Below are 14,366 nucleotides of genomic sequence, written 5' to 3' on the forward strand. Positions count from 1 at the left end.
TTTCTAACCCCTCTCCATCTTCCTCCCTTCCTCATCTCCTCTTCCTCTCTCTCCCTGTTTCACCTCTTTCCTGGTCTCCTTCCCTCCCCTTCTGCCCTTTCTCCCTCCCTCCTTCTCCCTCCCCATTCCCCTTCCCCCAATGCTTTCTTTTCTCCCCATCTCCTCCCCCTCCATAACCAGCCCCCACTCATATAGCAAGTTAGTAGTTCTCATCAATTAGAGCTTTGTCTAATTGTGGTTCTCAAACTTTTTGGTCCTAGGATCCCTATACACTTTCTTTTTTTAATTATTTATTTATTTATTTATTTTTGAGATGGTGTTTCACTCTTGTTGCCCAGGCTGGAGTGCAATGGCACAATCTCAGCTCACTGCAAGCTCTGCCTCCCAGGTTCATGTGATTCTCCTGCCTCAGCCTCCCATGTAGCTGGGATTATAGGCATGTACCACCATTCCTGGCTAATTTTGTATTTTTAGTAGAGATGGGGTTTTTCTGTGTTGGTCAGGCTGGTCTCGAACTCCCAACCTCAGGTGATCCGCCCATCTCAGCCTCCCAAAGTGCTGGGATTACAGGCATGGGCCACTGCACCCGGCCTACACTCTTAAGAGTTATTGAGGACCCCAAATAACTTTTGTTCATTGTGGATTGTATCTATCCATATTTCTCATATTAGAAATTAAGACTGAGAAAAGTTGTAAAACACAAGATGCACACGTTCTGTTAGCCATCAAGGTGATGCTTTCACCCATGCCTGTAGTCTCTGGAAAACTCCTAAGAGAATGAAAATTAAAAAGCCACCTATACAAAAAATATATATATCATCATTATTATGAAAATAGTTTTGGCCTTGAGGACCCCCTGAGAGGGTCTCAGGGACCCATGGGGCTCTGGATCACGCTTTGAGAACAGCTGATCTGGACTTATGATCCCTTTTCCAGCCCCTCTGTGTGAGACCTCCCAGAGGCTATTAAGGGCCTTGAAGGAGCTTGGGAAAGAAAGAGGTGACAGCATGGTTGAGGAGAGCCACCCTAGGGAAGGTCTTTGGAAGAGGCTTTGGGGCAGCCTGGGTGGGTGGAGGAAGTCCCAGAGAGGCACTTGGGAGGGCTAGAGACCAGCTGAGGCCCGCGACCCTCCATTTCAAAGAGGACGCCTAGGAGCCTGGGGAAAGCACAGTGGGTGTGGTAGGAGACTGACTGGGGTCGGGGCCACTCCCAGGCCTGGGGGAGCTGACTGGGGATTTGTAGATCTTCATTTCCCAAAGTTGCCTGCTGAGAAGAAGCGTCCTAGCACAGCAGGTCCAGGCCCTGCTTCTTCAGGGCCTCACCCTGAGATCTGGACCAGATGGGCCCGAGGTGGGCCAGGAAATACAAGGCGAAGGCCCACTGGGGAGGCCGCAGGTGAATCTGGTCTCTGTAGATCCCTTGTGAGGATTCGATGCTAAACCACACACCCTCTCATCCGTGACCAGCAAGAACTGGGTCACTCTTCAGGGCATGCCACAGACTCCTGCTTCTAGACGGGGCTTGGCTGGAGCCAGACTGGCCTTCAGGATTGTTCAGTCTCCACAGGGGAATCTGGCCTCCCGTGGGCTGCCACGGGGCCAATCCCAGTGAAAGAAAGAAAATGATTGGATATGTTTATGTTATGAGGAAAAGGATGCAGCAGCGGGTGGGAGGAGTTAATGGAATCACATTTGCAGCAACATAGTTGTCTAGTGTGCGGCTGCACTGTAGGGTGACTGTCGCTAACAATAATTTATTGTGTATTTTCAAGTAGCTACAAGAGAGAATTTTGAATGTTCCTGTCACCTGAATAACAAAGACAGGCTCTCATCCAAAAGAAAAAGATACTTAATCAAAAGTAGGGCATTGCAACGGGAATATGCGCTCCATAGTAAACTGTGTGCATATTCCAGGAGGTAAAGAAAGACAAAGGTTTTTAAAGGAAAAAATGAGGTTTTAAAATAATTATCCTTGGCTACGAATATCAGTAACAAAGGTCACAGCAGTCCGAGGTTGGACAGGCAGTTGCTAGGCAGATGTCCTTGTAGAAGTAATTTTTGTGTGAGGTTGCGGCAGCCTGTGGGCAACATTGTAATTTTTACAGGATCTTTTGTGATCATTTTTGGTATTAGGCATACAAGCATAAGAATCCCCTCTTCATGGCCTCCCCAGCTCTATTTGTTACTGTTTTTTTTTAAAACACTAGTGACTCCATTTGAATTCTAACGACTTTCACATTCCCAACACAAAGATATGATAAATGTTTAAGGGATTAATATGCTAATTACCCTGATCATTACACACTGTATACATGTTTCAAAATATCACACTGTATACCATAAATATGTACAATTATGTGTCAGTTAAAAATAATTATTTTTAATAATAGAACCAGAAAAAAAGATGCAGACCCTCTAATAAGGAGATGGGATCAGGAATGATTCCATGGTTAATTTAACCCACATAAACAACTAATCAATTATGGTATGAGCGTTTATGTAAAGACTGTAGCAACAGGAAATGCCTTTCTTTGAACGCAGGGTTATCTAACCAGCACGCCAATGGTGAAAGATTAACTTTGTCGGAAACCAGGAACCATGAAGCAGAGGTCACTGTTTCCATCCTGCGTGTTTTCCACTGTAATCGGCAGCCTCCCACTGAGTTTATACCCAAGAGAAATGAAAACATATGTCCACGCAGAAATTTGAATACAAATGTTCATAGCATTATTCATAATAGCCCAAAGTGGAAACAACCCAAATGTTCAACAGTGGATGAATTGACGAACAAAATATGTATCCACACAACGAATAAAAAGAAAGTGCTGATGCATGCTCCAACACGGATGAACCGTGAAAATACTGTGATGGGGAAAGAGACCAGAGACAAAGGGCCACGTGTTGTAGGATTCCATGTGTATGAAGTGTCCTAATAAGCAAACTCATAAAGACAAAAAGCAGATCAGTGGTCACTTAGGGCTAGGGTGAGGAGTGGCCGTTAGCGGGCACTGAGTTTCTTTGGGGGTAATGGAATTAGATGGTGGTGACTGCACAATTCTGTGAGTATACTAAAAACCAGTGGATTGTAAGAGGGTGGATTTTATGATACATGAATTATACCTCAAAGCTGTTACTTAAAACATATGTGGAAAATAATAAGCAGTCACTTGCTATTCTCAATAAAACAGACCACATAGGTAAGACCAATAGTGTCACATTTTGGTTTTGGCTGAGAATGGGGCAAGTGAGCATAGTCACCCTTGTTGGTTCATAAAAATAAAAGTTTATCTGGAATGACAGCCTTTTACCATGTGCCAGGTACTGTACTGTGCACTTGGCATATACCAATTCATGTAGTCCTTGTGCCAGCTCCACGATACAGACATTTCATTATCTCCACTTTTTAGATGGGGAAGTTGAGGTTAGGAGAGTTGAATAACTTGCCCATAACTGCACAGCTTCCAAGTTGCAGAGACAGAATTTTCACCAAGTTGTCTTGCAAACTCCTCGTGTGGATTGGAAATTCTGTATTAAGGTTAATTTATTAATTTGTTGTTTAGTTCTATTCATAATTATTGAGTTACCAATGGCAGTGCCAGAGGATTTACCATTTAGCCCAAAGCTACTCTAAATCTAAGAAAAAAAATGTTCTTGCTGCTAATGTACAAAAAGGTAAAACCGTGACTCTCTTGCAAATAAAACATGAACATGTATCTAAGCTTTTATTTAACTCACTGATTGAGGGAACCAGTAAGATGTCAAAACCAGTTCAAATGGGAATTTGATGTACAGAAATTTATATTCTAACAAAATTTGTGTGGTTCACTGTAAGGAAACATTTGCTTTGGCAGATTAGGCACGAAGCAGATGCACCAGCCAGCTTAGCCTTTGGAGGGAGAATTCATGTTATTGGACCCACACATATCCTCTGTCCCTGCTGCCAGGAGCTCTCAGTTCATCGGCACATTGAGCAGACACCACAGCAGCTGCATAGAGAGGCTGGCTGACAGCCACAGAGCATGCAATTCTGTCCATCTGATTCTGAGTCTCCTCTGCAGTGGATGCCCTTCAGTGGGCATTCACTTGAGATGCAAGTATCTTCAGTTCGTGCCCATTCAGAGGGGTTCAGCCACATATCTCTTTCCAAGATTTTCTTGTCACTAGTCTTCCAGTCCTGTTCTTTTTAAGCCCCTGACCATCCAGCCTGACCATCTAGTCAAACCAGCGACTGTCCATGAATCAATGTAGGCGTGTACTCTGGCCATCTCTCACTCCAGACATAGACAACCTTGAATTTCTGCCCACTGGAAGGATTCTCCTTCACCACTGTCCTTCACAGACACCCCTGAGTGAGTGTGAGTGAATGCTGCAGCTGTTCTCTTTCATGTGGTACCAGCACATCACATAGACCCATCTATAATCTAGGCTGGAGGTTTTTCTCAGTCAACTGGCCATAAGTAGCATCGCTGGAGGCAATAGGTATGACATGAGGGAGAGGAGGCAAAGCAACAGGAGTTGATGTTGGAAGAGTCTGAGCTACCTGCTCATACAATTTACAGTTGAATTCTCAACCTGCCTGGGCTAAGTTTCTAATACGCCACTTCCATTTGATGATAGATTGCTGCTATGTACATTCAACTTTATGGCTACATAGGTCAGATGACATCCAGCTCATGATGGGAGCTCAGACTCCATTGTATCTTCAGTGCTAAGAGGGGGAGGCCTAGCACCCCAAAGGCTCTTACTAAATATGAATGAATACAGCCAATATTGGCCCTCTAGCAGCCCCCAAGAAAATTGGCTCTTTTCCTGCCACATGCACCAGACCCAAAAGAAAGGACTCTCCAATACAGACCTGGGTGCTTTCCAATCTAGAGATGCAGATAATGCCCAAGGGAGTGGTCTGTACGCGGCCATGTGTAGCCTTTCTTCGGCTCTCCTTAAGAGGAGGCTGAAGCCCAGCCCAGCTTCCCAGACTGTCCCCTCAGGTTCTTTGTCCCCTCAGATTTTTAGTCCCCAGGCCTGGAGCTAAATAACCCCCAAAGAGTGTCACAGTGCGCCTGATCGCTACGCGAACACGTGCGCACCGCCGGGCCTTGGGGACTGGAACAGGTGCAGTTGGGATTCCCATCAAAGGCTCCTCTCCCAATTCTGAAAACAAACATCTGGGCCTGGGGGCTGGGGCGGGGCATGGCAGCCCCTCCCTGGGGGAGGCGCGGCCGGGCCAAGAAAGCCGGCGAAGGCCTGAAGCCCCAGCAGAGGCCGGACCATGGCTGACCCGCTGCGGCAGCGCACCGAGCGGCTGGTGGCGGACTACCTGGAGTACTGCTCCCGGGAGCCCGGCACCCCCGAGTCGCCGCCGGCCACGGCCGAGGCCGCTGTGCTGCGCGCCACCGCCGCCGGTGTACGGAAAGTCTACCGGTCCTTCTTCTCCGCCTACCTCGGCTACCCCGGGAACCGCGTCGAGCTGGTGGCGAGGATGGCGGAGGCGCTGCTCTCCGACAGTCCCGGCCCCACCTGGGGCAACGTGGTGATGCTTCTGGCCTTCGCGGGGACGCTGCTAGAGAGGGGGCCGCTGGTGACCGCCCGGTGGAAGAAGTGGGGCTTCCAGTCGCGGCTGAAGGAGCCGGAGGGCAACGTCTCCCGGGACTGCCAGCGCCTGGTGGGCTTGCTGAGCTCGCGGCTCGTGGGGCAGCACCGTGCCTGGCTGGAGGCTCAGGGCGGCTGGGTGAGCACGCGGAGGGGGACACGGGGCGGGATGGGCACCCGGGAAGGGCTCACCCACGTGCCCAGCACGAGGAGAGACCCACTGCCTCAGGCCCCTGGAATGAGGTTTCTTGAAAGCAAAAGGGCTCATTTCAGCAGGATTGGAATGCTCGGTGTGAGGTCTGGGGTTTCTCCTCCCTTGGCAGAGAGGCTGGCAGGAATAGGCCTTGTTAGATGGCTATGAACTTCTCCGAAGCGGCCGCGCACGGCTTGGGTCTGCTCCCTTGGACCTTGCCCTGGCCTTAGCTCGTCATCGGGGGCTTTTGGTGACACCCATGTTAGGTCTGAACGCTTTGCCCCTATAGAAATCACCAACAAATGAAGTCAGCAATTTGGGGGCCAGGCCAGGTGGGGTGTTTTTCTCCTGTGCCTATTAAATGTGCCTTTGGAGAGACTCAGACCCATTAATCATAACCCCCAACACCTCTCAGCCTGGCAAGAGGGGTTGTGGAGTGTGCTGGTCGCCCGGTGGTGGCACTTACCCAAGGTTCCTTAACTTCTAATCCGCTGCATCCAGCCCTCAGTGAGGACGTTTCTAGGCCCCTGGTTTCAGCTGCAGGCCTTAATCTCTGTGGTCAAGGTTAGAGGGATAGGCCTTTGGTCTGCAGCTGCTAATCAAGGAAAGCCAACTGGTGGTGAGACACCCCACCCCTCGCATGGCCCCAGGGTTCTGAGCTAGACCCCATTTATTTCCTCACCACCTTATTGGCGTTGATTCAATGACTGAGGTGACCCATGTTATTGGATGCCTATGGCCAAACTATTAAAACGGGCAAGTTTTTTGATCTGAAATTTAGCCTCCTGTGGGTCGTTCCCATTTAGACCTTGTATAGTGACAAGTTACGTTCTGAGAAGGGACAGGGGGTGGGAGGTGTAGCTTGATCTCCTGCCTTGTTCATGTTCGTGTTGGTGTTCAGCCCGCTGGGCCGGTGAACTCCCTTCAGCTGCCTGCCTAAGAGCCTCACCTGAGCTCTCAACACAGCCTCTGGCCCCTCCGGGCTCAGTACATGAAGAGATGAGAATTGGAAAGGGGCCCTTGAAGTTTTTTTTCTTTTAAGAGACAGGGTTTTGCTCTTGTTGCCCAGGCTAGAGTGCAATGGAATAGTCTCAGCTCACCGCAGCCTCTGCCTCCCGGGTTCAAGTGATTCTTCTGCGTCAGCCTCCCAAGTAGCTGGGACTATAGGCAGGCACCACCACACCTGGCTAAATTTTGTGTTTTTAGTAGAGACGGTATTTCTCCATGTTGGTGAGGCTGGTCTCAAACTCCTGGCCTCAGGTGATCCCCCTGCCTCTGCCTCCCAAAATGCTGCGATTACAGCGAATCCAGCAGAAGTTTTTGTTGTGTTTTGTTCATGTTTTTGGCTAATCGCTGTTGACTAAAGAATAATCTCTTAACATCAAGAAGCTGAAATTTTCGGTCGGGTGCCGTGGCTCATGCCTGTAATTCCAGCACTTTGGGAGGCCAAGGTGGGTGGATCACCTGAGGCCAGCAATTCAAGACAATTAACATGGTGAAACCCACCCCTATCTCTACTAAAAATAAAAAAAAATGAGCTGGGCATGGTGGCAGGCACCTGTAATTCCAGCTACTTGGGAGGTGGAGCCAGGAGAATCGCTTGAACCTGGGAGGTGGAGATTGCAGTGTGTCAAGATCTCACCATTGCACTCAAGCCTGGGCACCAAGAGTGAAACTCCATGTCAAAAGGAAAAAAAAGAAGCTGAAATTCTCAAACTGGGTGAACAGTGCACCCCCATCTCTGCCCATTGCAGTTAAAATGCCACAGCCTTGAGTTCAGTTCCCTTCCTAAATGGAGTTGGTGCTTGCTGTAGTATCGGGTGATAACTTTTCAATCTAGTGACTTGACAGTCTCCCAAAGGACATCTCTTTGCTCAGAAAAGAGCGTCATAGTCTACCTTCCTCTTGGTTTTGAGTCAAGATACGAGTGTTCCTACACCAAGTGACAAAGTCAAATGGTCGCTTCTATCCACTCTGTTAGACTTAGCAGTCCTCGGTACTCGGGCTCCTCAGTACTGCGTGTGTATTGATCAGAATTTCCTTCCTTTTACTTTTTAAATCCAAAGATTCCTTTGCTGTTTAATCTGCAGGTTCCCACGTGTTTTGAGTGAGGCTCTCAGCATCATGAGGCAATCTAACTTTTCTCTCGCCCCACTGTAGGATGGCTTTTGTTACTTCTTCAGGACCTCCTACTCACTGGCATTATGGAGAAAATTGCTGGTCCAGGTTTTCCTGTCATGGTTGTTAACAGCAGCATTCATCTACTTCTGGACACGATAATTAGGAGTTTTAAAATTTTTAGCCCACTTCTACCTGCCCAACTGTGACCAACTAAGTGACTGAGGGGTGAGCGCGAGAACTGAGAGAAAGCACCGGCCTCCCACCCCAGATGTTTTTACCTGAATGCACGCAAGGAGTCCTAAGGTGATGATTTGGCCAGTGTTTTAACTTGTGACAAGTACTCACATGTGAGGACAAGAATGCAGATGGCTCTTCCTTGCGTGGGAGAAATGGGGAGTCTAGCGCCTCATTATGCCAAAGAATCGCAGAAGAAACTGCATTCCATTAAATGGGAAATAGGGGGCTATTTGCTGTAACTTGGATAAGAGTGAATATGAACCTCTCATCTCCAGAACTTCATGTGCTGCTGACTCATTTTAATCTTGGCCACAGCTGGGGCAACATGAGCCCCAAAGCAGAAAATGTCCCAGTTTAACAAGGAATGTCACCTTAAAATCATTTATAAGGAATTCTTTGAGACCAAATCCTTTGAAATCTAATTCCTGGGACTTCTAGGTTTTTATAGTTAACATATTAATTAATAAATTGTTAACGTCAAAGTTTTAATAAATTTATATCTTAAAAATAGTTGGCTTTCCCGATTCAATAAGCCCTCAATCTTAGGAGTAAGTTGAATTGATGACAATTTGTTCTTATTGCATCCTTAAATATACATGTAACAATGCTTGATTTTTTTTTTTCCAGCAATGCGCAAGCTCATAAAAAGTCCCTCATTTCTCACCTCTTCCCATTCTGCAGTCAAACTATCACCTACCTGCAAGGTGGTTAATTTGTGATTCCCTGCAGGCCTTCCCACCTGTTATTATACTTGCATTTTATAAAACTTAAGTGGACCTGCTCTTTTGACTTCATCTTGGGAGCTCTTTCTCTCCAGAACATGCCGCTCTCCTTCACTGTTTGGACTGTTGCAGTGCATTCTTCATTGTCACAGGATACGCTGATTTAACTGCCTTGCCACTGCTGTGTATTTCAGGGTGTTTCTTCTTTTGGGGCCACTGGAAACATTGCATGGAGCTTTTTTGTCCGTAGCCTTGTACACATGCATGATTACATTGGTAAAAGCATCCTAGAATGAGAATATAGAGAATCTAGTCCCAATTGACATGTATTAAAATTTGGCTACTATCAAGTGATTACTCAAAATAGGCTAGAGCAGTCCAAACTCACATTCAGGGCATGAGAGTGCTTAGTTCTTCACACTTGGCAGTACTGGATTTTTTTTTTTTTTTTTTTTTCTTGGTCTGTCACCAGGCTGGAGTGCGATGGCAAGATCTTGGCTCACTGAAACCTCCGCCTCCCAAGTAGTTAGGATTACAGTCGCCCGCCACCATGTTCAACTAAGTTTTGTATTTTTAGGAGAGACAGGGTTTCACCATGTTGCCCAGGCTGGTCTCAAACTCCTGACCTCAAGTGATCTGCCTGCTTTGGCCTCCCAGAGTGCTGGGATTACAAGAGGTGTGAGCCACAGTGCCTGGCCAGATCATTCTAAATGTTTGATTTTATGGCCTCAGGGTTATTGCGGCCTTCTTGAGGATGATCCATGTCCCAAGAGTATAAAAAGTATTCTATGTCCTTGGTCACTAATCCATTCTAAATTTTTTTTTTTTTTTTTTTTTTTTTTTGGTGAAGTGTGAAGTAGGGCTCATTTCTTGAAGAGCAGGGGTAGATATTTCAGCATTATTCATTGACAGTCCTTGTTTCCCCTGCTGATTTGAATATATTTTCCATTCTGTTCTGACATCTTTTCATCTAATAGCACTGTCTCAACTGCTGTATGTTCCCAGTATATTTGAATACCTGATGGGCTAAGTCTAATCCCTTTCTCTATTTTTCAGAAAGACGCTTGGCTCTTTTAGTGAGTAGTGTACATTCAGAGGCCTGGCACAGTGGCTCACACCTGTAATCCCAGCACTTTGGCGGTGGGGGCAGGGCCGGGGGATGGATCTCTTGAGGTCAGGAATTTAAGACCAGCCTGGCCAACATGGCAAAACCTCATCTCTACTAAAAATACAAATATTAGCTGGCTGTGATGGCACGCACCTGTGCTCCCAGCTACTCCAGAGGCTCAGGCAGGAGAATTGCTTGAACCTGGGAGGGGGAGGTTGCAGTGAGCCAAGGTTGTACCACTGCACTCCAGCCTGGGTGACAGAGCAAGACTCCATCTCAAAAGAATCTGCTTAGGCCAAGTGTGGTAGTTCATGCCTATAATCCTAGCGCTTTATGAGACCAAGGCAGTATGATCACTTAAACCCAGGGGTTTGAGACCAGACTGGGCAATATAGTGAGACTGTCTTTACAAAAAAAAAAAAAAAAATTTTTTTTAATTAGCCAGTCTGGTCTGAAGAAAAAATAGAATGAAGGAGGAACAAACACCCAAAAATTACCCAGGCATGGTGGCGCATGCCTGTAGTCCCAGCTACTTAGGAGGCTGAGGTGGGGAAATTATTTGAGCCCAGGAGGTTGAGGTTGCAGTGAGCTATGATCACACCATGGCACTCCAGACTGGGTGACAGAATGAAAGTGGATCAATTTGGAAATATATAGTATCTCTTTACAATATTGTCTTCCCTGGTTTTTGTTTGTTTTTTTGAGACAGGGTTTTCACCATGTTGCCCAGGCTAGTTTCGAACTCCTAAGCTCAAGCAATCCGCCTGCCTTGACCTCCCACAGTGCTGGAATTACAGGCATGAGCCACCATGCCCAGCCTAATATTGCCTTCCTTTCTAAGAACATAAACTCCTGCTCCATTTACTCAGGTCTTTTATGGTTTTCTTTCTTCCCCCCTCTACCCCCAGAGGAGTCTCACTCTGTTGCCCAGGCTGGAGGGCAGTGGTGCGATCTCGGCTCACTCTAACCTTCACCTCCTGGGTCCCGGTTCAAGCGGTTCTCATGCCTCAGCCTCCCGATTAGCTGGGATTACAGGCACACACCACCAGCTAATTTTTGTATTTTTAATAGAGACAGGGTTTCACCATGTTGGCCAGACTTGTCTTGAACTCCTGACCTCGCGATCTGCCTGCTTTGGCTTCCCAAAGTGCTGGGATTACAGGCATGAGCCACTGCGCCCAGCTTGTGGTTTTCTTTATATAGGTTCTATTTAGATGTTTTCCAGCTCTTTGGCTTCTGTTGCTATTGGGAATGGAATCTGTAGAGGATGCCTGCCTTCCCCAACGCCATGTGCTCTTGTGATGACAACTCAGTTTTCCTATAGGAACCTACCCATCCTCTGTTCTTAAACCATGTGGCTCTGGTGGGGTTGACTCCTCACTTCATTCCACTCTAACATCAGGAATATGACCCGGATCTGTCCTAGAGAGTCGAGTCCTAAGCAAAGCTGGCAGGGGTCGACATTAGAGTTCCTGGTCACACTGTCAGGCGACACTTCGTTTCCACCGGAGTAAGGAGGGAACCTGCCTGGTGGAGAACACTGCACAGAAGGAGAGAGTTTAAAATTCGGAGGCAGGATGGGGTGTGGAGAAACCGTTCTGGTGACATTACTTAAATCTCACAATTTGGCTGTGCCTAAAGCTACTTGGGACTCAGATTTCCTTTTCTGCTTTATTGTTTCAAGTGAAAATTCAGTCCCAAATTCGATAATCAATTTTTCCTATTACATTTATTATTCAGTTATGGCTGCCATAAAAAGAAACTTAATGTAGATTCTAAACAGGCTACTTTGAACTTCCAGTAGTTCTGATTCTTTTTCAACACTTAAACTTTCTTTTTCTTAGATAACTGCATAGGTTCGTGAAGGCTAGCGATAACTGTTCTCTGTCTACCTAATTGCCTCCGTTGCTGGTCTCTTGATGGCCACCTTTTCTTCTGGCATTCTTTTTTACTTTAGCATTTGAAGAGGAAGATGTGGAGGCCTGGCTTAGACCACAATTCAACCTAGACTCTCTCAGGTTGTCTGCGTCAGTTACAGATTAGACACACATGGGTTCATCCTGCCGCAAGACCCCATCTCCCATCAGTGTGCTGAGCTGATAGCACAGTGGTGAGGCCTGGCAGGGTCAGGGAATGGCTGCAAGAAGGAGTTAGTTTTTCCACGTGATAATCACGTCACTGTTTTCAGGCACGTGGATCCTTCTTCCACAGCTAAATATTCTGGGCTCATAAGAGGAAGGATCATTACCACGATGCAGCACTGATTGCTAGGACAGTTCCAATTCTCTCAGGAGGCAGATTCTTCGACCCTGAGATACCATCACCCATCAGCCTGTCAGTCACAGGTCTGTCCACTCTAATAGCAGTTCTTAAGGTGTGGCAGTCCTGAAGTCTTGGAGATCAGGGACTTTTGGCCTGATGTGCAGCCCTCTGTCTACTTTGAAAACTCATGTTATCTTCTCTCAAGTTTTTCCTGCATTTCTAGCTTCTAGCACTTCCAGGCAAATGTTTGCTTCACTTATTGATTGTTTTTTTTTCCAGTTGTACTTTCCCTGTAACTTTGGAGTCCTTCTGGACCTGCCTCCCTCATCTCCCTGTTTTTCCCCACCAGCACCATGATCATTCCCAGTACATATTAATCAAAGTGTTCTCTATTCTCCCTTGGTGTTCAAATCCTTACCAATAATCTTAGTAATGACCTTGGTTATCTTTTTAATGGCTCACAGGTGCACAAAATCACATTAATCATTAGTTCATAACATATTCCTGATTGCTTTATACATGCATGGTTGTCCTTTTTTTTTTGAGACCAAGTCTCACTCTGTCTTCCAGGTTGGAATGCAGTGGCCTGATCTCGGCTCACTGCAACCTCCACCTCCCAGGTTCAAGCAGGTCTGTGCCTCAGTCTCCCGAGGAGCTGGGATCACAGGCGCCCACCACTATGCCTGGCTCATTTTTTATATTTTTAGTACAGATGGGTCACAAGGGCCTATGTGATCAGCATTTTATTCAACTTTTTTTTTCTAAAAAAAAAAAAAACAGGATACATGTGCAGGCTTGTTACATAGGTATACATGTGCTATGGTGGTTTGCTGCACCTATTGACCCATCCTCTAAGTTCCCTCCCATCAACCCCCACCCTTATTCAACTTTCTGGCCTTATGTCCTGCTATGCAGAGACCACCCCACCACATGCGGTGCCTTCTCCCAGCCCTTCTCTGCTTCCATCTGCCCTCCTACCTACTGCATTCATTTTGCAGCTGAATCCTGCTTGCTATTCCAGTCTTGTCTAGAAGCCCCCTTGGGAGGACCCTCTCCTGTACACCGTCCTGTACTGTGTGCTCATTCGCGGCTCAGACTGTGGCTCTTGACTTGTCTCGCCCCATCTGAACCATAACCTTCTTCGGAGTGGGACTGTGTCCTACTTATTCCATTTGTATACCCAGTGCCTAGTAGTGTCTGGCATGAGGTGGAGGAAGGGACCTACGGAAGGAATCTGAGCACCAGTGCTAATTATATACTCCCAGGCTGGGTGAGGTGGCTTATGCCTATAATCCTAGCACTTTGGGAGGCCCAGGCAGGAGGATCGTTTGAGCCCCCAGGAGTTTGACTGAGACCTTCCTGAGCAGCACAGTGAAACCCCATCTCTACCAAAAGAAGAGAAAAAGAAAAATTAGCTGGGTGGCCAGGCATGGCGGCTCATGCTTATAACCCTAGCACTTTGGGAGGCCAAGGCAGGTAGATTGCCTGAGCTTAGGAATTTGAATCCAGCATGGGCCACATGGTAAAACCCTATCTTTACAAAAATACAAAAATTTGGCCGGGCGCGGTGGCTCAAGCCTGTAATCCCAGCACTTTGGGAGGCTGAGGCGGGTGGATCACGAGGTCAAGAGATCGAGACCATCCTGGTCAACATGGTGAAACCCCGTCTCTACCAAAAATACAAAAAATTAGCTGGGCATGGTGGCGCGTGCCTGTAATCCCAGCTACTCAGGAGGCTGAGGCAGGAGAATTGCCTGAACCCAGGAGGCAGAGATTGCGGTGAGCCGAGATCGCGCCATTGCACTCCAGCCTGGGTAACATGAGTGAAACTCCGTCTCAAATAAAAGAAAAAAAAAAATACAAAAATTAGCTGGGCATGGTGGCGAACACCTGTGGTCCCAGCTACTTGGGAGGCCGAGGTGGGAGGACTGCTTGAGCTTAGGAAGTTGAGGTTGCGGTGAGCTGAGATGGTACCACTGCATTCCAGCCTGGGTGACAGAGGAGACCCTCTCTCAAAAAAAAAAAAAAAAAAAAAAAAAATTAGGTGGGGGGCAAAAACTTTTATTCCCAGCTCCCGGGGGCCGGGGGGGAAGGGTCACGGGAGCCTAAGGAGATTGAGGTTGAGGCAGCAGGGG

General features: G+C 47.2%; 1 protein-coding gene and 1 long non-coding RNA gene across 2 annotated transcripts in view; both read left to right on the forward strand.

Moving 5' to 3' along the window:
* The window catches only part of LOC116564373, a 5,888-nt gene extending 2,174 nt beyond the window's left edge, over nt 1-3,714 (forward strand). The window contains exon 2 of the long non-coding RNA XR_004274867.1: nt 2,390-3,714. This is a non-coding gene — a long non-coding RNA (uncharacterized LOC116564373). The remainder of the gene's footprint in view (nt 1-2,389) is intronic.
* A 1,554-nt stretch (nt 3,715-5,268) lies between these two features.
* BCL2L10 (BCL2 like 10) lies at nt 5,269-8,747 on the forward strand. The gene is made up of 2 exons (XM_032297437.1): nt 5,269-5,727; nt 7,942-8,747. The coding sequence occupies exons 1-2, from the start codon at nt 5,269-5,271 to the stop codon at nt 8,059-8,061; spliced, it is 579 nt and encodes a 192-aa protein (XP_032153328.1). The 3' UTR covers nt 8,062-8,747.
* The last annotated feature ends 5,619 nt before the right edge of the window (nt 8,748-14,366 follow it).

This window comes from Sapajus apella, unplaced genomic scaffold (assembly GCF_009761245.1).
Source record: "Sapajus apella isolate SASKATOON/1434 unplaced genomic scaffold, GSC_monkey_1.0 scaffold37, whole genome shotgun sequence".
In the NCBI taxonomy this organism is placed as follows: domain Eukaryota; kingdom Metazoa; phylum Chordata; class Mammalia; order Primates; family Cebidae; genus Sapajus; species Sapajus apella.